General features: G+C 40.4%; 1 protein-coding gene across 5 annotated transcripts in view; it reads left to right on the forward strand.

Moving 5' to 3' along the window:
• LOC110982961 (apolipoprotein(a)-like) overlaps positions 1-25052 on the forward strand; it is a 40690-nt gene that overhangs the window by 14356 nt on the left and 1282 nt on the right. For 4 of the 5 annotated variants that reach the window (XM_087130018.1, XM_087130019.1, XM_022241816.2 and 1 more), the window contains 20 exons: positions 587-859; positions 2856-3134; positions 3933-4205; positions 4852-5097; positions 5572-5712; positions 9108-9290; positions 9736-9867; positions 10437-10523; positions 10969-11217; positions 11546-11600; positions 11791-11867; positions 13462-13716; positions 14327-14467; positions 14977-15151; positions 16112-16290; positions 18879-18992; positions 19726-19870; positions 21504-21700; positions 22288-22474; positions 22862-23130. In XM_087130018.1, the coding sequence (XP_086986144.1) occupies positions 587-859; positions 2856-3134; positions 3933-4205; positions 4852-5097; positions 5572-5712; positions 9108-9290; positions 9736-9867; positions 10437-10523; positions 10969-11217; positions 11546-11600; positions 11791-11867; positions 13462-13716; positions 14327-14467; positions 14977-15151; positions 16112-16290; positions 18879-18992; positions 19726-19870; positions 21504-21700; positions 22288-22474; positions 22862-23130 (3657 nt within the window). The remainder of the gene's footprint in view (positions 1-586; positions 860-2855; positions 3135-3932; positions 4206-4851; positions 5098-5571; positions 5713-9107; positions 9291-9735; positions 9868-10436; positions 10524-10968; positions 11218-11545; positions 11601-11790; positions 11868-13461; positions 13717-14326; positions 14468-14976; positions 15152-16111; positions 16291-18878; positions 18993-19725; positions 19871-21503; positions 21701-22287; positions 22475-22861; positions 23131-25052) is intronic. The other variant, XM_022241986.2, reaches the window with a different exon arrangement.

Consider the following 25052-nt stretch of genomic DNA (forward strand, 5'->3'; position numbering starts at 1 on the left):
TAGTTTCTTTTATTCTGCAAATGTTTCGCCATTCTGCTACTGACTTCACTTGCAAGTTTTTCATTTGAGAATTCTTCTTTAATACAAAGATTTGAGCCGTAAGTTGAATTTATAAAAGAAATCCCCCCCCCCGAAAAAATTGTACTGTTCCTTTAATTTTTTGTTTTGTCAAGCCAAAGCTTTGCTAGTTGCTTCACTTAACAATGAAAGCACCTTCGTTCAATTTTCATTTCTTTATCCTAACATGTAATCTCAATTTGAAGTTTAATTTTTCAAAGTCTCATCATATTCCAAGTGATTGTTTTATGTATTGCCTAAATGTGGGTTTTTATTTACTATAAATGCAGTAGTGTAACGAATGATAAATAGAATATCTACCAGAGCCTATCCCTTTTACCCTCAGAACTTAAATGAGAAAAGAGAGTTCTGTATTTGCAATGCAATTCTCTATTTGCATTTTAACAAATGCATTTAGTAACCTTCCAGAAAATGATTGCCCACCCCTTCGAATCACTCCTTAGAAACACTTATGCTTTGATGTCGAAGGATTTAGAGCTTTTTTTCCTCTTTGGGTTGGGCATCTTAGCACGGGAATGCTACAATCTCCCTGAAGGCCAGGACTATCGAGGAAGGGTCTCCCAGACGAGGGGAGGCATCCAGTGCCAGTCCTGGGGGGTCCAATACCCCCATGAGCACACGGTCACCCCTCAGGCCAATGCCCACCGGGGCATTGGCATGCACAACTACTGCCGAAACCCAGACGATGACTCTCATCCCTGGTGCTACACCACCAGCAGCCAGAAGCGATGGGACTACTGCGATGTAGGAAGACCAGCAGAGCAGAAATGCAGAAATCCCGGTAGAACAAAATAATAGTGGCAGGAAAAAACTTGACCTGTACAAGCATGACAATTCATTGGAGCACAAAGAGAAATGTGAATATGTAGCAATAGTTAGCATTATTAACTTACAGTTTACATCCGTATTACCACACCTCATACATATTCATAATTAAGAGACAAATTCTGATTGGCCCATTTGTGATCATGTGTCAGTCACTAATTTGCTGTTACTGGGCACACACACAAAGAACCGTGCATCAATCAAATATGCTAGTAAGTATCCTCAGGAACAGTTCAGTGGAATTGCCGTTCAGATAAAGTATGCACACGCAAGCATTGCGCACATATTATCCTTAATGCATGTTATTTCATTGTGGTTACGCTGCCTTTCCCTTGTAATTGTAACTGAATATGCATGAGGTGTGGTAAAGTAAATGTAACGTGGCATGTTTCAGTTGTATTGTTGATATTAGCTCCCCTCAGTGTTGGAAGTTGACAAAGTAAGTTTCTCAACTTCCAATACCTTGGGGACAGTGGTGTATCCAGGCCTTGGGTCCAGGGGGACAAAATGCAATTTTTTTCCTCAAATGACTGTCCATTGTTGTTGTCAAGGAAAAAATCTTCAACCCCCCCCCAAAAGTGGGTATACCTTACCATTTTTAAAATAATGGCACTTCCAATCCCCATAAAATGGCAACCCATTCTCACCCACCCGTTCCCCCACCTTACGCTGGATACACCATTGCTTGGGGACTTAAAATTTGTTAACCATTAATTAGACAATTAGTAACAACAGCACTGTCATGCTTGCATTCATGTAATGTTATGCATAATTTGTAACCTTTAGTCTTTTTTATTTTTGTCATGACTTAAAATTTTGTCCTGCATGCATTTATTTTTAGTAGTGATTAGTTTTTGAAGGTTTTGTGCAATGTAGTTTTTGTACCACCACCCTTAAAATGCACCTCTGTGTTTCAGTGAACCTAATCATCAGGAGTTTCTTTCAGCTATTTGTAATACAGTGTGCAAAAATGAAAAGACACATGCTAGGAGGATAAATGTGCAAAATGTCTATGTACTGTGTCTGGTATCATGTCATCTTGTTTGTCTGATTTTTAACCACATTCTTTTTGTTTTGGAATAAAGATTTCCCTTGTGTTGGCTGCTTCTTTGTTTATTTACATTTTTAATTGGCATGAAAGGTCTTTTTGTTCCATGTATTAATTGCATTCATTTTGTTTCTTATTGTGTTTTTCCAAACTTGCCTGTATGAGTGACCCAGGGAATGAAAAGTTTGAAAAGAGTGTGTGAGGATGTTTTTATTGTTCTCAGGAGTTCTGAAAAAAGAATAGAAGCACAGAAGGGCAAGAACCAATAATGACTTTTCATTGCTGTATTAAGTTAGTACCTAATTGCATGTAGTATCAGTGAGTAAATCATTTGCTAAAGATTCTGAATCGAAGCCTATCTTGCGGCAGTGAGATAGTCATTGCTTTTTACTTATTTAGTTTCACTTATTCTCTCCACAGCAAGAAACTAATAAGAAAAAGTTTTTGTTGGTTGTGATTTCTATTTGCTTCCTAAAATAAAGAGCGTGCTGCATTGTAGTTTGAAGGGCGGAATGACATTGTGAAGGGATATATAATGAAGACATATTCAGTGCTACAGTTCATTGAAAGCACCTCATAAATGAGAGCAAAACCTTTCAGAATTGACAGAAATTGAAAACTAAGTTGACTTGTCGGCCTTGATGGTAATCAAACATTACTCCTGTCCTGGAGGAAGAAGTTGAGGAAACTCCTACACCATCCCACACCCACCTTCCAGCCAGTTTTACTTCACAAAATGAAGTAAAATGTTTGTTGGGGATAATTTTGTGGAAGTACCAAGCATCAGAACCCAAAACATGCAGTGCATTTTGCTGTGCGTGGAATTGGTAGTGAAAAAATCAGTTGGAAGTTTTTTAAGCGAATGATGTAAAAATTTTTCTGCTGTGTGATTTTTTGTCTTCAGATTCCCCGGAATGTTACACTGACCAACAGGGTTCTGACTACCGTGGATTTGTGTCAACGACTGCCTCAGGCAAAACCTGCCAGAAGTGGACCGTCCAGGAGCCCCACGTACACCACCACACCCCCGACCGCTTCCCTGATGATGGGCTTGGGGACCACAACTACTGCCGTACTGTGTCAGAGGTCAATGCAGAGAGACCTTGGTGCTACACCACATCTTCCGCAACACGGAGGGAATATTGTGATGTGGGGCTCCCTCAGGTCAGCTGTAACAGGAATCGTAAGTGATTATTTGTAAAAGAAAAAAGTGGCTTGCTTTTTGATCTTCAGAGCTGTCAGCTTCAGGATCTACATGTTTGATCAGACAAGATCAGATCAGATGCAGATCTTTCTGGATACATGTGTTTATCCTGTTTCAGTAATAACAGATATACTGAATCTTGGCTGCTGACATAAGATTAAATTCTTCAGTTTTCTCTGCTTGGTATAGCAACAGGGATTTTTTTTTTAGATTTAAACCGGCCTCCATTATTGCAAAAATGTTTCATGACAGTCCATGAGACAAAGCTGTACTTACATGTAGTTTATAGTTTGACATTTTGTCGGATATGAATGTGTATGAGTTGAAATGACTCGCTATCACCTGTTTCCTGTTATTTTCTGCATGATCCCCTAAGCAATAGTCTCATGTAATAGACCAATCCATTGTACCCTGTCCAGTGGTATGCTGACCATGGTCCAACAAGTGCATGATGCATATGGTAGGGTTGTGGAATGTGGTATTTAATACGGAGGAACTCATGTTCATTGCTGATCTTGTAAGCAGGCCTCACCTCTGAGTTCGAATGCCACTTAGGCCAATGTGTGGATTGGATTTCCATGCTGTCATGATTGATTCTAGTGGGTCCCCCCCCATAAATATTTTTCAGGAGTTATCCTCCCATCTCTGAAACTGAACATTTCCCTGTTTTCTCTCTCTAAGGAGCCCCTAGGGAGAACAATTCTTTGGTAACAGAGGGCTGAAATGAAACTACTGAATCAATATTGAAACATCTAATTTCTGACTTTCTCCTTGCAGCTGCTGCTGTGGAACAGGCGGCCAATCCTCTGGAACGCTTTGCCCTCTTCCAGAATGCTGCCATCCCTGGGGCCAACCAAGCTGAGCACCATGGTGTGACAGCTGTACAGTGTGCCCAGCTCTGCCTGCTAGAGAATGCCTTCACCTGCCGGTCCTTTGACTACTTCCGAGATGATAATCGGTGCTGGCTGTCAGACAAGTCTTCCTACACAGACCGGCTCAAGTTTGACTTCAACAATCATCCCTTTGATTACTATGAGAGGATTGATATTGGTATGAAAACTATTGCAGTTTGTATACATTACAGTTATCTATTAAAAACTTTTATGTGAAAAGTACATGTACAGATTTCTTTTTTCCTGTTTTCTCCCCAACTGGTTTAGTTACTAGACTGATCAAATGACAAGGATCTGTTTGTAAATTATATAATAAAACATATTCTGCACAGTGCCTACCTTTGTTTGATTTTAGTTTTGTTCGGTGAAAGTTTTAAAGTTTTGAAGAGTTGCATAACATGATAGTGATGGCATACTTGGGTGTATTCCACTGTTTTGTGCTGTGGTAATAGTAGCCAGTGTTTGCAAAGGAACTTCCAATTCATAATGAAAAAGAGATTTGCAGTTGCGAATTCTACAAAATCACCCTAATATAGTCATGTTGCAAATATTTATGTAATTTCTTTTAATTTTAATATTTCATTGGAAGACTGTTCGTAGAATATTCGTGGATGAAATGGTTGCAAGTTTCTGTCCGAGTTATCCTTTATGAAGCTACTACAGTACTCAGACTTCGCTCCTTCAACCATCCTCAAATTATTAATCTTCAGTGTGAATTGTCTCAAACATGGTGTCCTAGGTCCAAATGTCACTTTTGATGTTTGATAACTCTCCTCTGACCCCCCCTCCCTTTTTCCCGTCAGGCACACTGGCTGAATTCCAGATCACCCCTGATGCTGCTATCGCTGGTCACAATGTAATAGAGCACCAGGATGTTTCTGTGGAGCGCTGTGCTGAACTCTGCCTGCTTGCGTCCTTTGGCTGTGCGTCCTTTGACTATGCACGCCGTTCATCTCAGTGCTGGCTGAGTCAGGCCACCATGGAGACAGCTCAACTTAGGACCGACATCCAGGCTCAGCCATTTGACTACTTCCAGCGAAAAGGACCAGGTATGCTTCTAATTTGACATTTTTGAAATGGTTTGGGTGGTAAGAACAATGCTTAATCAAAAGGCATCCTTCATAATCCATTTATGAATATCAGATTGTTGGGAGGTACTGCCAACAGAAGATCAGAGAGATAACTTAAGATCTAGATTTAAATCTAGATTTAGATCCGGTGGGTGCGTGACAGCTTGGCCCATGGTAGCCATGGTGGTTCAAGTGTTTGCCAAAACTCTCATATCAGTGAGGTTTTACTGATGCACAAAGTAGGTACTTCCACTGACTTGCTCAATTTCAGCTTGGTTCCCATCTGTCTTCCAGTCGAAACTTCGTCGTTTCCCTTTACTTTTACCAATAGACTGACCCTCCCATGTATTTTACTTTTTCTTGAGCCAAAAAAAAAAAGCTGAACTCATCCGTAGAATTAAAAAAGTTCAAAAGTGCACACTTATTATTTGTCTCTTTTCTCTCTCTTACCAGCTGTGCCAGAATGTTACCATGGCAATGGCCACAGTTACCGAGGAACGTTCAGTACGACCCATGATGGTAAACGTTGCGTGTCATGGGCGTTTGCAGCATCAAGGGGGGCAGGTGTGAGTGCTTCCACATATCCTAATACAGGTAGGACTGTGTACATCCATATACCGTATAGTTTTGCTGAATATTTATTTCTGTTCATCCGCATAGCACATTATGCACCAATTACAGAATCATTTTGAGTGGCAGTGAAGAAAATAATATTTGTTCTGTTTTTGGAGTGGTAGGAAAACCTAAAACAAGTATACCAGGGAAAACCCATAGAATCTGATAGGGACGGAAAAACCCTATCCCCATGCCGATCTAGGTGGGATTCGAACCTTGGATTGTAGAAGTGGAAGTATCACTGTACCATGGTGACTCCCAAGTCAAGTTACTACATCGATTTAATTTTGTGGATACAAAAAAGTTACATCAAGATTGTTGATGTAGCTGTATTCAAGATTGCCCCCAAAAATGGTTTTTTGAGCTTTAGTTTATTTTAAGATTGAAGCGAAGGCACACAATCGGACAAATTGATTGAATAGATGTAAAAAGTCTTTTGTTGTGTAACCCGTGGTTCACATTTCAAAATAGCAGGAACCAAATTTCGTATTATTTGAATTCCCTTTTGAAAAAACTCTTGACCTCACACAATTCAGAATGTATGTACTAAAGGGGAGGGAATTACTGGAGGGAATAAACAAGCCAATCAGTATGAGAAATATGAAGTGACTCCAGAGAACACCAATTCAGATGGCCATAATTAAAATAGGAGATGTACAGAAAATGCAGGATCCTGTTAAGTTATGTAGAATACACTTTGAGCTCAAGGGAAAAAGTGGCGCCAAAGTACTAGATGTAGAGGTGAGTTGCGACGAGACATTCAAAGGTGGGAGAACAGGAGTCTGTCATGTTGTGGAGCCAGTTGACAAAAGTAAAGAGCAAAAGTTCAGCAGAAGAAATGTAACACAAAGGAATGCTTGGGGATCTTGCAAGATTGATGCTGGTGATTAATGCCACAGATGCCTTGGTGTACTTGTGCTGTGTCTACAAGTCACAAGAGCAGGTGGACGGCAGATAGTCCCCTCCAGACCCTCTTTCAGAACCAGTGTTGTGTCCGAGACCTTGATGTCCGAGACCAAGACTGAGACCTACTCCTTCAAGACCAAGACTTCGAGACCGAGACTTTTGCAGGTCGAGACCGAGACATCCGAGACCAACCATAAACCAATGTTTAGTTATTTCTAGAAGGTAAATAGGGACAAACATATGGCAGTACAAGTAAGTATAAAAGAAATTAAACAAAAACATTAGCATAAACACACACACACAAATAGGTCAAATATTTGTTAAAGAATGTCTCAGTTCCGTCTTTGATCAGTGATACTGCTCTACGTTTACCCTGGTCTGGTCATTTTCAACCTGAGTGTCCCAAATGATATGATGTGAATATTAAAACAGATACATTCAGACTGCTTTTTGTAAGCAAAATACTGAAAAACAAATATCCAAAAAAGATGTACCGTAACGAAACTACTAAAACAACACATACCACATACAAGACGGAATTAAAGCACTTTAACACGTGCACACAATTCATAGCGTGCACACACACAGAGACTGGTTCCCGTCCCGGCCCTACGTTCAGCAGGAGACTACGTAGGGAGCGGGAACCAGTCTAGTGTGCGAATTCCGCTACTCACAACCTCATCTCCATGGTGTCAAGCAGCATGGCTACTCTGGATTGGAAATAAAGTAATAACTTGGGACAAGGTTGCATCATGCTGCATTGACTAGTCTTCATTCCAGCATCGATTTCATTGTTTATTGCACACAATCTGAACATTACTGTGTTGTATTTATATCAGTGGTTGAAGATTTGACTTGAGCGGAGGTAATTTGACCTTTTGCAACCGCGCACATGCGTGGTAGCAATATGCGCATTTTGTTATGGTCTCGACTGGTCTCAAGGGGGAGACCCGAGACTATGGCATCCAAGACCGAGACCGAGACCGGCCCTCCCAAGACCGAGACTTTGACAGGGCGAGACCGAGACCGCAAAAAAAGGTCTAGAGACCTACAACACTATTCAGAACATGCCGTCCAGTAACTAAGATAGAAAGCCAACACTCGTGAACATGAGGGGAAGACTTGGATTTTTAGGTCCACCGGTTCAAAGAAAAATAGTGCAGAATGCAGACAAAATTCGGCAGGCATGTAGTCAGCATGATGGCAAACTGCCACCCAGAACATGCCCTCGCCACATGACCAGCTCAGGCTCTCATTGGACAACTTAAAGAATGTCACACATGACTCCAATACTGATTGGTCATTTAGTATCTAGGCAAATGAGCATTCAGCAGAAGTTCATAGCTTTCACAGCTTGGGTAAGGTGTGAACAACAAGTAGGGATTAAATGTCCCAACATCCTGCTGATCTCCTGTAAAGTTTACTGGGATTGTACACACTGGTGTACTAGTCAGATATTAAAGGCAGTGGATGCAGAGAGCATCCTGTGATCTCCTAGGAAAGCAAGAACATTAAAGATAAACTGAAGGAAGAGTGGACTATTTGACAAAAGAATTAGGCAATTGAACAAAGGTTCAACACTGGAACACTGCTTACCAGTAGAAAAGTCAAAAGCTCAGGAAGGAACAATTTAAGTACGCAAAAGGAAAACATAGTCATAAAGAAACAAAATTTGAAATTGTAACCCAAGACCTCTTTTTGGACAGGGTTACAGTTGGTTCTGCCAAAGGGAACTTTTACAATACCCTGATGTTTTACAACAATGCAACCTATTCAGAGAAAGAGAAACAGTATTTTCATTGTTTACCCTATTTTGTCTGCTTTACTTACATTTTTTTCAATTTATACAGCTCTTTTTAAATTCAGTGCTGGTCTCTTAAAAAGTACTTTCACCCTTGTCAGTTTTGAGCCACCCTCCCTGTTTTTTCAAAAAGGGAGTAAGAGTGTAATGCATGCACACTAGTATGATCAAGCTAATTATAAGGAAAAGTGATGTGTGCCCTGTGCAGTGCATGCTGTGTGATGTGGTGCTGAATGTACATAGCAATGCTCATGAAAACTCCATATAATGACTACTGATGCATTACTACGTGCATATGACATCAGTGATTGTCATTTACATGTATGAGGGTGAATTGTGATGGTTAAAGGAGTCACAATGTCTTATGAAACCAGAAAGGTTTTCAGAAACCAATCACTTGTTGTATCAGCAGTTTAAAACCACTCACACAGTAGTCTCTCTACCAGTAGGAAAATTATCTAGAGATACTTATGACTAGATTTAGACCTTAAGATTGGGCCCTATACGTTTTGAGCAGAATAAGTGGAAATCTTTGTAGCAGATCTTTGTTGCATACAGTACATGACTAAAATGAACACTCACCTGATGAACTTGTTTGATTGCCTTTGTTTAGCATTTAACAAGTGTACCTCTGTTAATCATGGCCCCATATTGATATTTCTACCAGGTGTCGGTAATCACAACCATTGCCGTAACCCTGACAACGACCAGAGGCCGTGGTGTTACTTTGCTGATAATAGTGGCCAGTTGGAAGGTTGGACATATTGTGAGCTGAGTGCTTGCCTAGAGAGCCAGGAAGTCCCAACAGATCCACCAGCACTGGCTACAGCACAGCCACTAGGAGGACAACGTAAGCACAGGGCTTACTTCACTTAACACATGTAGAACTTGACCTGTTGTTCAATTTACGAACTACTCAAGCTATAAGAACTATTCAATTCAATTATTCAATTTGCATTTGTTCCATAACAATTTGAATTAGTTCAGCTGAAGAGAGTTGGGCCCCTGTTGATTTTCTCTGATACTGCTCGGTGTTTTTTTATACATCGTTTTGTGCTGAATCTTCAGAATTTTTTCCATCCATGTTTTCTAATTATGTTATGGAAAATAAATGTTACATTCTCACAAAGATATATTTTCCAAAGATAGGTAAGCCAAAAAAGGTTAAACTTCTTAGCGACCATTATCAATGAATCGAATTCATAAGGATGTAGCTATTGGTTATTTCATAATAGTAATTTTTTCATTTTTTCTCTGATGTGTTCATTTCTTTTCTTATGTGTGTCTTATTCCAGGGCTCCTGTCTCAGGGTAAACCAACGGTTCAGAGCTCCACCCTGACATGGAGAGGCGTGCCCAAAGAATCCAGTCTGGCTGTGGATGGCAATGATTCCCCGCAGTTTGCCGACAACAGCTGCACGTTGACAGGTAGGCTGCCTGCTGGTTACCTGTTGCCGTGGCAGTTTGCAACATTTGCCAAAAACCAGACACGTTGACAGAATTTGAAATAGAAATATGACTATAAAGAATGTTTTCAATCCCACGTTATTAGATTTTGAACAGTCATAGTCTCATTAAAGACATTCCATTTTAAAATAACATGAAAACATCGCCGAGGAGAGAGATGTATATTTTAACAATACTGACAACCTACTTTTGGCCAGCTGGTCTGATTTTAATAGAGCACACCAAATTTAGGATATGACAGCAAGACCACAACGTTCTGTTTGCTTCCAAAAAGTCATCAGAATTATGAAAAATGTTCAGTTATTCAGTTATGGAGAGTTTGGAAAAAGGTAGGCACTAGACCCATTATTCGGTCAAACACAAATAGGGCTTTGATGTTAACAGGTACGTGCGTGCATATGGTTTGACTGAGTTAGTTCTTGTCATAGTCAAGGGTCGTCAAAAAAAGTGTTCTCCACCAGCTGCCAATGTGATGTCAAACTGATTTTAGAAATTGGAAATGCATTCTTTTTATTTTTCTGCTTTCCCAGATTCGGAGAGACATCCCTGGTGGTATGTTGACCTAGGTCAAGATTACGAAATTGACCATATCGTCATTGTTAATCGATATGACTATGGTAAGTTCCTGGACCAATGTCCAAATGCTGACAATCTGTGCTGTAAATAAAGTGGCTGTCACAAGAGGGGCTGTTAATGACACAGCTAAGATGCTGAGAGGATACCATGGAGTGGCCAAAATTGCAGCTGTGGAAAATCGTTCACATCTTCACAAGGACACATAAACCTTGACATTGTGGGGGGAATGTGAAATTTAAGTTTGAATTTTCTTATGGGAGAAAATAAGGAGTGCATTTATGTTGTTCCAAATGTCAACAAATTAGAATGCTTGGAAACTGTATGCACAACATTTCAAAATGTGAAGTTGAAATGTGACATTTTCATGACAAATGCTTGGTAGTGCAATTAATCCTCATTTGCTTTTATTCAGCAATTTCAATAAAAGGCTTTTACAAGTCAATTTCCCTGTAAAACTCATTCTATCTGTTTCGTACCTGGATGCAGGGAACCGGTTGAAGCGTGCCTCTGTGAAGGTCGGCGATGCAATCCTGAATGTTGCCTCATTCGTGGAGTGTGGCCACGTGAGTGGTGCCATGATCAAAGAGGCAGCAAAAAGAGAGGACAGACAGATTACTATCCAGTGTTCAGCCCAAACTGTTGGCCGATTTGTTTACATCGAACAGACTCGCAGCCAGAAGGCTTACTTAACCTTGTGTGAGGTCAAAGTTTATGGTCAAGATGTTGTAGCCACAGGTACGAAGTTGACATGTTTGTTCTGAAGATTTTTATTTGAACTCCACCAAACTTTCTCTAACAATTTGTATACCCATCGCCTAAGATGTAAGAGGGGATTTAGTATCTCATTTCAAGACTTTTTAAAATTACTGTTCTTTGCAGAAGTTATTTGTAATTAAAATGTCATTAAAATGTTTCCAAATGTAATTGTAGAGTGATACATCTTCATTTTCTGTCCATTTGAACTTCTGCATCAAATGAATTAAAGCCTAGTTTGTGTTCCCCTTTGTCCCTGCTTTTATGCCAGTGGAATTTGCCAAATGTTCGTGTTTTGTTCTCTTGACAGAGCCACCACCCCCAGCGTCTTGTGATACAGATCAGTTCACTTGTGTCAGTGGAGGGTATGTTGTCTTACTTTCTAGGCAGCATATTGGTCTTTTCTACAAATACCAAAGTGCTAATATTATAGTGAAGCCATGCTCTCATTTCCTGTGAGAGGGACATGTTCAGAGTAATGTCTACATAACTTCAGTTTTCCAGTATTTGTTAGTATTGAAAATTCACATTGTTTGCCATTGTTCTCCCAAACAGAATTCACTGTGTCCCTAGTACATGGGTTTGTGATCAGGAGCCGGACTGTGGAGATGGAAGTGATGAACAGGGTTGCAGTAAGTTTTCTTGTTTCTCTAAGCACAGCTAAGCCTAGCCTTTCTCATACTAGGCCAAGCAAAGCTCACGTATGGACAAATGGGTTGAAAAGTGACATGCAACAGGAGATGAACATGGGACTTACATGTCTATCTTCATACAAACAACAGGCCAGGGTTGGGACCTAGTAGATGGAACAAAATTAGACAGTGTTATGGTACATTTCACAGCTGAGTGAAGACCTCGGCTTATGTACATGTGTACACCCTTTAACTGCAAATCTGTGCTCCTGATTCCTGATCAACCCTAATATTTTGGCACAACCCTAAAATTTTTATCAGCAAGTTGGAAAGGAAATTTTAAAAACTTAAAAAATAAAAATAAGAAATTGTGTTGTCTTTTCTGTCTTCACAAAACACCTCTAAACAACCTTTTTATGTTCAAATGCTTGCGTTTTCTACTTTGCAACTTTTGAAATGAGATTTCCGTTATTTTCACGAGTTAATTCCCTTCACGTTTGGCAGTGGTGAAAATGTGCGCAAAGCTGAATGCATTACAGCAATGCTGCACTGGTTGGTGCCACGCCGGGCCCATGCAAAAGAACGCATGATGGAAATATTGCAACCAGTCTCCTGGTCGAACGGCCGCACGCACGCAACATTACAGCTGCAGGTCCAAAAAAAAAATCGATGTTGAAAGGAGATTTCTGCAAATTAGTTCACAGAACTTCTTGTTCTTGTCGTTTTTTTGTCTGTATGTAATTTCTAAATTTATGAGGTTAATTTGAGGTTATTTTGCTCACACTTGAGCACGTTTCCACAAAATTTTCTGCTGCCATTGGCCGCAGCACAAGGTTTATCCCCGACCCATCTGGATGCATCATGCAATTTGCTTCGTGATTACGTACCTGACTAGGGCTGTGCATAGTGGTGTGAACTGTCCATAATTCTTAACAATGGTCAACGGTAGAAACTTTCACATAGATTAAGGCAAGTTTTATCACTTTCTGTGGCAATTTTTGGCAGCTTTCGTCCCCGTGTATGCCATTCAATTAGCACCAAAAATCAAACCCCCCCAATTTTTCCAACCTACTGACCCTACCTAAACATACTGTTTTTGAGAGGCATGTAATTGGAAGCAGAACTGTTTGTTTTCTTGGTCTTACGTGGTGAATGCAAAATTCTTGAATTTGTTGTGTAAGCTACAAAGAAATTTATCCAACCACAGTTTATTGTCATATGCCAATTTGTACTTGAAGTGCGTTTTTTGTTTGACTTGTACTTGTTCTCGTTGAAATGTACTCAGGTTCAACAGAGTAGTTTTAAAGGAAAAAATGTGTCAATCTGGTATTTCTGAAAGGCAAGGTTATTCAACAATAAAAACTTTACACCAGCTGTAACATGTTTACAGTGTTTGCCACGCTGACAAGGCTGAGCTCATGTGTACATAAATTGAGGACCTCTGTGGTGCATCATTTTAAGGCTGTCCTGTTGTAAACCCAACTTTGCTTGCTATCCTAAGTGCATAATTTTGTGGTTTGCAGATGATCCATACAATGAGGTCCTTGTCTGAATGGCATCGCTGCACATTGTCTCTTGTTTTTGTCCCTACTAGGTGATCCCCTGGCAGACTTCAATGCATTGGTGGACTCTGCCATCCCTTCTCGTATTGCACCCGATGCCAGCTATATGGACAAGTCCCTGGCTGAGTGTGCTCAGTTCTGCATTACCAACATGGACTTTGTCTGCCGCTCCTTTGACTTCCAGGTGGCCAGTCGAGACTGTACACTCTACGATGAGAACCGAGCCCAGACAGGCGGGTTGGAGACCCAAGCCGGTGTCACACACTACGAGAGGCTATCTCAGACAAGTAGGTCAAAGTGTATTTAGTTCTGCATTACAGTTTATAATAAAGACCCATTGCAGTGATGTTAGTGAACTATTTTTTTGCTTATTTTGAATTGTGCAACCAAGTGATTCATGAAATTAGTCACATGCTGTAATAAATCATTTGCCTTAATTCCCACACTCTGTTCAGGAAACTGAGTACCCAGATTAATCTGTAGTACAGTGTGATTGAAAAGATCTGGTTAATCATCCAAAAAGTGAACATATTGACAGCATTGTATATATGTAAGCAATGATTGTCAAGAATGCCCTAGATTTAGAGTGCAAGCTAAGATATTATCAGTGGTCTTAAGGTTTTGGTTGGATATTTGTAGTGGAATTCACTTGAAGATCCATTAACTTGAATACAGTTACTCCACTGAATTTTCTGCACATTTCTCCAAAGAATGAGCATTGTTTAAATTAATCATTGATAGTATACATGTAAGAACACATTTCTTGATCTGTCCGTCTTTTGAATACTAGAGTATTATTAATCGTTTGCCCCTGTGTCAGAAATTACATAGCCCGAGTGCAGTCAAGTTTGCAATCCATATTTACCCAATCGATACAAATTGATTTGCCGTTCACAGCTGACTGTACCAATGTAGATGGAGAAGTCTATCACCCCTGCCCTAGTGGTCGCTGTATCCCAACACGCTGGCTGTGTGACGGTGACAATGACTGTGGCGATTTTACCGACGAACAACATTGCACACCAGGACCGTCAGAAGGTAGGACACCTCTGATCATATGTCACTCATTAGAAGAGAGCGTAAATTCCACACAGTATCTGCTTTGACTAGGAGCACCCCCTCACTGGCAAAGAAAAGACAGGCTGGTGTAACAATAACAACTGAGCACGTTGTACGTTGCACCCAGGAAGACCGTATATTAATCAACATGTCCAGCACTAAACACATAAACCTATATGCACGGGTTGATTTCCCACCCAATTGACATCATTCTTTAAAATCACCTGATCTCTTGCTGCAGTATGGAGTGGATTGCAGAAATGTTAAACTGACATCAAATGCCATGTGCCAGTTTGGTTGATCACAGGTTTTGTGATTGGGTCCTAACATCAAGTAGTGTAAATGTAATATAGACAAATTATTGTCAGACTGCTAGAATGACTGCTGGCTAATAACACAAACTGTGTATGAATAGTTTGCACAAAGTAAAGGCATTCAGCAACCCAGAAGCCTCTCTGTCATTTGAATTTTTGTCTTCTTGGCATCAGAGGTCAATCCAGACTTTTCCATCCGCATCGTGAATGACCTGCCTGACCAGACCTCTACAGGTAACTACCAGGGGCGTGTGGAGGTACAGTACATGGGCATCTGGGGGACTGTCTGTGATGACAACTGGGATATCCAAGATGCAACTGTCGTCTGTAAACAGTTAGGCTTTACACGGTGAGGAAACCTGTTACAGCATTTACAATTACTTGAGAACAAAAAGACCAAGTTGTTAACTAGAAGCCATATTAGCGGAAACATTAACAATGTCGCAATTACAAAAATACTCCATGCTAGTTATGCTGTTGCGAGAACTTTCATTACTTACAGTGGGTGAACAATTGTGTTTAGCTTAAACTGAGACTGGGGATACTTCGTAGTTGCTTATTATATAATTCAAATACCTGTGAATTAGTACTCTGCATGGGTTGGATTATCAAATAGGCAAAGTAGGCATTGTGCCCAGAGCCTATGAAAAATTTGGAGACTTCCCCAATATGCAGGGGCCTAGGTTCCCGTGTACCACAATGTGCTTCTCTTTTAATTTGTTGATTTTGGAAAACCTTCAGACTAGTTAGTGCATAGTTTATCAGTAATAGCTCAACCTTTAAATGATGCAGTGCTATGCTCCAGTGCTTAGCAGTGCTATGAAATTGCTGCTAGTGCATGCCTGTGCGTAGGGCCTACAGAACATAGGGGGGCCTATAGGGCCTACCAAGCACTTCAGTCGGCCATGGAAGTACTAGTTGCACAAGTACTTGAGTACAAAAGTGAAGATATATGAAGTCAAGGTGACGCATGTTTTGTCAAACCATGTGTCTACCAGTTCATGTGGCAGCACAGTTCAGAAAAGAGGCCAAAGGAGGCATACAAATTCTGCCTTAAAAATCTCCTCTCCTACGTTTTCCACATTTGTTTGTACTGTGTGATGGTAACTTGTCAAGGGTTTTTTCTTTCAGACACTTCTTAAGTCTAATTTTTTACTGGTTTTTTTTTTAATTTACAAGACTCCTAAATGCATTTGGACTATGTAGCAATAACAGATAAATTATTCATTAGCTGGAAATTTTCTCCGGGGGGAAAAAACCAGTTTCCAGTGTCATTTGAGTGAGTGTTCTGGGGTTCTGTTATTTGTAGTGGTGCCGTCAGGGCAGTGATTGTGGCTGAGTTTGGCGTAGGCAACGGTAACATCATCATGGATGATGTGGAGTGCGTTGGAACAGAAACATCTCTTGCTGACTGCCCCTTCTCAGGCTGGGGCACTCATAACTGTGTTGCTAGGGAAGCAGCTGGTGTCATCTGCGTACCCAATGAAGGTAAGCTAATGAAAATTCAGATCTTTCAGAACATTAGTCTGCAGAATTCAAATGTGCAATAGTGTTATGAATATTTTGAATTTGGTGATATGTTTTCCATATGCCACTACTAAATACAAATGTAATGAAAACAATTGAATACAGATGGTGACAGATTTGGGCACCAGGGAGAAGCTTATTCCAAGCCTGGTACCATTTGTGAAACATAAATAAGTGGACTTCAGACTGTGACAAGCAAGAATTATAAATAAATGGAAACAATTTTGATGGATAAGATGATAGCGCCAGATAATTTAACCCCTTGACAACGGGAATTTCTTTCCGAAAGCGGACTCCAAGAATTCCAGCCTCGCTTGGCCACGAAGGCCACCTGCCAAACCGTAAATTTTCGGTTTGTGGCCCTGCATACTCTGCATGCTTTGAATTACACAGTGAAAAGGCTAATTGTTTGGTGGCATGCGGCTCTACTCAAGCTTCCACATTCCCGTTGCCTCTTTTCAAAGTGGGGACAATTGTGAAGCTGGTGATTATGATGCAAATTCGGTCGTTTCATTTCTGGGCTACACACAAAGGCCAATCACCATATATACAAGAGCCAGGGTCTGCCTTCTTTCACTGTTTTCGCTCGAGCGTGGGCCGAGAATAATAGCAGAAAAGCGGGCTGAGGATCTCAATTTTTACGGCGGCTCTATCGGCGTCCCGGCGCGAAGGGGTTAAATGTAACTTGTACACTTACAGTATGTAGGATGGATGCTTACATGTTATATAAAACCAGAACTAAGAACATTTTTAGATTTCTTTTGAATCCATGCACAGCTTGAAAGAAGGGTATAAGGGGTAAGTTCATTCCAGAGTTAGCAAACCTTTTGCAAATTTATCTTACTGCACAGTGTACGAAAGCGCTGTAATGTTCCGCAAAGTGCTTTTTAAAGACATTTCGTTGTGTTAGAGCAAAACATCATATCTGGATTTTGAGTAGTTTTGAGAAAAATACATAGAGGGATTCATACCTGCAAAGTCAACTTTTGTTTTGATTTAAATTACAGGATAATGCAACTTGAAACAGATAATTTATTTTGATCAATTCTAAAGGAATGAATTTTGAAATGAACAGCATCAATGTACATGATATATGACATTTTAGCTTAAAACGACTGGCCATGCATATTCCAGTCAGAATGTTTTAACTTGTTTAGAAACAATGCTTTTGCCTAGCACACCACAATGCCCCATGAATTAATGCACAAAGGGTATGAATCTAGCAAAAGTTACAAATTATTATTGTCAACTCTGAATTGTCTCAGATTTCAATGGAGTTTCCCTCTTCTGATTCAAGCCTGTTGGTAGAAATTTCAAGTAGCATCTTTACCAGCAGCAAATGCGTCATGTATTTTGTTCAGTGTTCTTGTATTTTCCACCACATTTACATTTGTTTCTCATACTTGTCACTCAGTTGCATTTTTTTAATCATAACATGAAATGGTTTACATGTACATGTAGGGTGAGTTCTAATTCTGACCACTTAGATTTAAGACATTGTAAAAATTAACATACATGTACTTTAGTGTCACATCTCTGAAAAATATGAAGTTTGACAAACATTGAGGTACAATGCGCAGTGGTAGTTTGCATTAAGGGTGATGAGATAATGTTTTAGCATGAGCAGGTAGGCATGTAAAAGAGGTACCCGGTAGTGTGTTTTAATTTTAATAAATTATATCATAATTATGCAGTATTTCGCAATGAAATTTGCCTGTAAATAATTTGTGGGTAAATCTTAACCCTAACCCCCTAGGCCTTTTTTACTAGGAACCGTCCTGAATCCTCCAATTTTCAATATGGAAAAATTACATTCAGCCCAAATCCTCCAAAATATCTTTAAAATGTCATTTTGAGGTGTACCGAACCGCCCGAATCCTTCAAGATCCTCCAGCAATTCCTGTAATTATGTAGAAGCAGTGCGAATGGCTGTGTTGTTGATTCCAAAGAAATATTGGGCTGAATTTGTGCTTGACTGAGCACAAACAACATAAGGTCTAATCCACGACCTTCACATATGGCATCCTTCGAAATCAACCATGCACTTTTGCCATACACCCTGAATCCTCCAAATTCCTTCACTTTGCAGGAAAGGATTTTGGAGGATTTGGGAGGTTTAGGATTAATTAAAGTACAGAAAACCTTAATTGAGAAAAATAGGAATTACGTTTTTTGCACTTACATGAAATTTGTATTTATTTTTACAAGGGCTCCAGTTTGTGTTCTTTCTTTATTAGATCCTTCTATTTGATGTCTTGAAGGAAATGTACATTATGCAGATCAAAAACTCAGACATTTCTGATTAATTTCTGGATGCAAGATTGATTGAATGGCTTATTCTTTCAAAATAGCTCGGTCTTTATAACACATGTACATGTACCTCAGTTTGGGTTGGTTTACAATTTGTGTGTACATATACATGTAATTGCTAAAGTGCTTGAAGGACTACATCTTGCTTGATATAGCCATTCCTTATTTGTAAATCCTAAATGCATATTGACAAATGTTGAAGTCAGTTTTCTCCTTTTTGTAATGTTTTCCTTGATCAGGTTGCCTGGATACCCAATTTGAATGTGGGAATGGAGACTGTATATCACTCAACTGGAAATGTGATGGTACCGATGATTGTGGTGATAACAGTGATGAGCAACAATGCCCAAGTGGTAGGGGCCACATTCACTTCAGCTGTCTTAGCTTAAAACAGACTGGACAGTTTGTATTGTTGTGATCATACCATTTAATTAATCCCTTTAAGAAAAGAACGCAGAGGTTTCTGTGGGCAAAGTTCTTGTGGTGAAGTGTAACTGCGAGGAAGTTTTCTTAGACATAAGTTTTCTGCAACTTTGTACTGGTCCTCATTTATGAAAACTCTCTTCCTTTACCCATTTGGTTAAATGCATTGAAAAGGGTACTTTTTAAAACACTTTTACTTATGCATGCTTTCTAGACAACTGAGGGCGCTGTTGCTGTGCTGTCATCCAGGGAAGACATGGTTCAGTGCACATGTTTTTCTGTTCAAATTGTGAGCCCAGAATTTAATCACTACAAATGTTCTGAGAAAGAGACTGAAGTTGGCTTATTGCTATGCACATAAACAATCAGCAAAGAAGAGAAAATTTAGTCAAGCAAAATCTACAAAAATGCAAGACTTTTTCGTGCACAAGCAAATATAACATTTAGGCTTCTTCCTTGGATGACATCACAGTTTTGCTCATGAATATGGAAATACTCAGTAGCCTAAAACCCAAAAGTGCAGTACAAAACCCTTTCAAATAGAGAAACAAAGGTCGAAAACAGTGTCAACTGAGACATGAAGGTTCATTGTGAAGGTCTTTGTTAAAAAACATTGATTGCAGCTACCCTTTAATGCAGCTGTGTTTTGATTTTTCTTAAAAGAGGATCTCCCTGTGCGTCTGGTGGGTGGACCAGATAGTAACTCTGGCCGGGTTGAGGTCTTCTTTGGTGGTCAGTGGGGGACAGTCTGCGATGACCGCTTTGATAACAATGCGGCTCAAGTTGTTTGCCGACAGCTCGGAATTGTGTAAGTCCAAGTTGGAGTGAAAACTAGTTTAAGGCTTTGTGATTAGCAATGGATCATAAAGGTCAGCATTATTGGTGCATCCTTGTGTTGCCTAGAGTATTTTAAAACACTTCACTCCGTGTCATTTCTAGGGACCACATTAACATGTTCTCAAAATTTCTACATGGGTCATTCCATGCGGTTGGGGCACAAGTTGTGACAGTGTCCTTTTACGTCCACAACTTGTGCCACCTGTCATGACCTGTAGAGTAGGTTATTTATGCTGTAAAAATAACACACCCCTCTGTATTCAGCCTTGCAGGATGTTTAACAATGTCAATGTGGAATCCACATGCAGGGACATAGCTGTTCATTTTTATAGAACCCATGTAACAACTGACACTGTGACAAATTGTACCCCAACCTCATGGAATGACCCATACAAAGGTGACACGTACACTTACTGCCCAGCCTATTTTACCTCAAGATGGCCTCTATTGAGGAATTATGGCTGGTGATACATGTAAAGTCGAACATGATTAACATGAGCATGCATGAGACGAGATTGCACTTAAGATGAGCATATTTCTTCAGTCCCGTTCAAAATGTACACATTCCTATGAGGGAAAACTTGCTATAATACTATGAGCTATGCTAAGATGAGAATACGGACAAGACGAGCACTTTTGCCTAACCGGCAATGTCAAAAACCATTGTCCATGGCATTTTTAATAAGAGTACAATTGAAAAGCGTCTTCAAAAGCTTAATCCCAGTAAGTAATTCCTGATGGAGCGCGTCAGTAGGTCTCCAAAAATGCTAATCTGCTTGGCGGTTTTGCCAACAATGACTTGGCAACTCTGTTCCTTGTGTCGCTAGAGGGGGCTTTATTCTAAACGACAATAGGTGTTGCCATGTCGCGGCATCAAAGGAGTTTTGATCACAGCGGGTCTGGTTCAAAAGAGGTGGGTTTTTTTAAGCCGAACATGAACAATTATGGGTAAACCTGACTTGAAAACGGATCCCTCCTGGAAATTACAAACCAACAGAAATTCCCCAATTTCAACCCCCTGTTACGTCCGGTCCTCAGAATTGGTTCTCAAGTTGATTACTCACGTGCAACGTCGGGTACCAGTTTCCAAGGAGTGCTTTGCCGGGCCGTGCGCGTGGCGCGTGGCGCAGGGCGGCCGGCCGCGTACAAGCTCTGTTCTCTGCTGTTTGCGTCAAACAAGTAGGCGTATTGGAAATCATTCTTTCATTCATTCAAATCATATTTATTAATATGATTTGAAAATTTATTAACAAGTTCAAGGCTGTACATCGAATACTAATCCACTGGATATACTGTATCGTATGGTACATATAAGTCTGCAGTACATGTACATTGACGTAGTGTATATAACAATGCTAGCTGGTGCATGACACCAGGCTTGCGCTCTATGAATGGGATAAGTGTCAACACGTATAACACGAGGTTTACCGTAAGACAAGGTTTTTGGAGAGTCCCTTGGAGCTGGTATTAAGCATGTTCGACTGTACATCCCTGGGCTTACCTTATCTAACGTTCCAAAAATTCACCAGCAAACTTTTTTCATTTTGAATTTTGGATTGGATCATAACCATGGAAGAGTCACATGATCTCTTTTCTTTTCCCAGTGGCAACTCTCGTGTCTTTGAGATGGCTCATTTTGGGGCAGGCCAGGGGAAGATTTGGTTGGATGAGGTACAGTGTCAAGGCAATGAGAACCACCTAGGTGACTGTGGCCACTTGCGATATGGTACCAACGACTGCTCTCATGGCGAAGATGTCGGAGTGGAATGTGGCATCGTTCCCTTACCAGAGGTTACAATGGGTAAGAAATCTAAGTTTTTCCCCTCCCCTCACCAATGTTTTATTCCGCCCCTTCCCACTACACCTCATTCCCCTCCCCGTCCATCAATGCTAGAACTGAGGAATTCATGGGGGCACAGCCCCTGTCCCCCCTCTGCAATATGTAATTGAGTGTTCACTTTGCATTCACACAAACAATTCTAGACATTGAAAAAGGTACTGTGTGCATTGACTATTTTCCAGAAAAAGGTTGTTGCAATAGTCATTTGAAATACTCAACAATCAGGAGATAAACATCATTACAGTATCTCATGAATGACAGTGAAGGACGTTATTTTGTTTGATTTTCTGTCTGAATAATTTAACTCTTTGTCCGTTACGCTTTCTGAAAAGAAGCCTTCATTTGGCATACTGAACTGCAAAATGGAACTAGAGTTTATTCAGTTCCACAATGACAATGACCAGGTAATCAAGTATAATGTTGGTGCTTCTCACTGTTGGTGCTTCTCACTATCTGTCTCGACTTACTCAATGAAACTGTCTTGTTCAGCAATAAATAATGATGCTATTGCTTGTCTCAACTTACTGTGGTTCTTTCATCTCTCCCAGCTCCTGGAAGCTGTGGTATCAAACAGGTTGATAATGGCATCAATGCTCGCATCATTGGTGGGACGGCAGCCAAACGTGGCAGTTGGCCATGGCAGGCCCAACTCATACTCAAGCAGAGTGGTCATTACTGTGGTGCTACGCTCATAGATGAGTACCATGTTCTGAGTGCTGCCCACTGCTTCCAGAGGTACATGGGCTCCTTGACTAATTACTTGAAAAACAAAAAGTCGCAGCTGGTTCAAGTCTGTACTGAAGCATTATTTGGCAATACAAGCACTCAATTATCTGTACTGAAAATGTACTAAAGTTGAACATTTTTCAACTCGGACAAATTTGCCACAAAGGCTCTGTGGCGTCATATTGATGCCAAATATGAAGGGCCTAATATAATGACAGTGTTGCTGGGACGAATACTGATATGATGTGTAAGGTGAAATATGTACACTTTAAAAAGGTGTTACTTTCCATTTAAAGAGAAAGACATTGTTGTATTTGAAAAGTGGGTATACATGTACTATTTATATGTAGTTTAAGATTTGACATTAACATATTTCCGTCTGACACTTCTTTACAGATATGGAAAAGATCGCTTCACGGTTCGCCTCGGGGAACACGACCAGTACCGTTCGGAGAGCTCGGAGCAGGACTTTGATATTGAGTGTCTTCACCTCCATGAGCAGTACAGCTCTTCCACAACCAACAATGACATCGCCGTGATCAAGTTGAAGGCCAAGAATGGCCAAGGCGCCCAGATGAACACCCACGTCTCACCAGTCTGCTTGACAGGCAGAGATGACCTACCTGACCATCACAACTGCTGGATCTCTGGTTGGGGAAATACAGGTAGTGATCAGTGTTGTATCTGAGACCTTGATGTCCAAGACCGAGACCAAGGCGTACGAGACCAAGACCGAGACCTACTCCTTCAAGACCAAGACCAGGGTTCGAGACCGAGGCTTTTGCAGGTCGAGACCAAAGCCACGACATCCGAAACCGAGACCAAGACCAACCATAAACCAATGTTTAGTTTTTACCAAAAGGTAATGTTTTGGTAAATAGGGACAAACATATGGCAGTACAATTAAGTATAAAAGAAATAAAATGAAAACATTAGCATAAACACACACACACAAATAGGTCAAATCCTTGTTAAAGAATGTCTCGGTTCTTTTATCAGTGATACTGCTCTACTTTTACCCGCGTCTGGTCATTTTCAACCCAAGTGTCCCAAATGATATGATGTGAATATTAAAACAAATATATTCAGACTGCTTTTTGTAAGAAAAATACTGAAAAACAAATATCCAAAAAAGATGTACCGTAACGAAACTACTAAAACAACATGTACCACAAACAAGACGGAATGAAAGCACTTTAACACGTGCACACAATTCATAGCGTGCACACACACATAGACTGGTTCCCGTCCTGGCAGGGAACGGGAACCTGTCTAGTGTGCAAATTCCACTACTCACAACCTCATCTCCATGGTGTCAAGCAGCATGGCTACTCTGGATTGGAAATAAAGTAATAACTTGGGACAAGGTTACATCATGCTGCATTGACTAGTCTTCATTCCAGCATCGATTTCATTGTTTATTGCGAACAATCTGAACATTACTGTGTTGCATTTATATCAGTGGTTGAAGATTTGACTTGAGCAGAGGTAATTTTGCCTTTTGCAACCGCGTGGTAGCTAGATGCGTATTTTGTTATGGTCTCGACTGGTCTCGAGGAGGAGACCCGAGACTATGGCATCCGAGACCAAGACCGAGACTGGCGCTTTCGAGACCGAGACCAGCCCTCCCAAGACCGAGACTTTGACAGGGTGAGACTGAGACCGAGACCAAGACTGCGAAAAAAGGTCTCGAGACCGAGACCAGGTTTGGAGACCTACAACACTGGTAGTGATTCTGTTGAACCTGGTGCTGGAGAGATATTGCTGTTTACATTCATGATTTGCAGTCCTGAGCAATATCAGTTGCATTGCCCTCAAAGTCCATTTGTATATTCACTCTGGTGCTATTTCATGTTGCTGTTTTGTCCTTGAGCCACAACTTCTTTTGGCTCGAGACTCAACTTGACACAATTCAACTCAGAAAAGTTAATTTGTGTTTTGACTTGACTCGACCCAGAGCCAACTTGACCTGACCTAACCAATTTTTCAATGAAATAGACATGAGAAAAAACTGATGCAAACAATCCAAAAGGAAACATGTCTCTTTTCATTATCTGGTGTTTTATCACTGGAAATATTAGTGTACTCTGACAAACAAAAATGAGGCAGACAAGTCTGACCAGTTTTGCAATGTATCAGTGTTGAGTTGAAAGTTCTGGCGTAGTGGCTGTCATGCGCATTGGGTACCGATCAACTCTGAATAAAAAAATGTTACGGCAAAATTCATGTACATTTTTTTGTGCACAGCAAATGAAACATTCATTTACTGTTTGGAAATGAGCGTTAGGTACTATTTTGTTTACAACGTTGTTGGCGTATTGTTTTAGAATGTAGACACAGATATGCAAATAGCCGTACAAAAGCCATACAAAATTTGGAGTTTTCCATAGATTTGTGCACAAACAGTAGGCAGTAGGCATCACTTTGTGCATGAGTCAGTGCTCTGGTTTTTATATATAGCTGTATGCTTGTGACAGACTGGTTATTTGTGAAAAAATGACTTATGTCCTGGCTTAATGAGAGGAATGACATGGTTACAACACCGACATACCTTGTTTATGGCATGTGGCTTGCCAGTATCATTTAA

This window comes from Acanthaster planci, linkage group LG19 (genome assembly GCF_054643075.1).
Source record: "Acanthaster planci isolate LZ-2023a linkage group LG19, COTS_SCS, whole genome shotgun sequence".
NCBI classification, from domain to species: domain Eukaryota; kingdom Metazoa; phylum Echinodermata; class Asteroidea; order Valvatida; family Acanthasteridae; genus Acanthaster; species Acanthaster planci.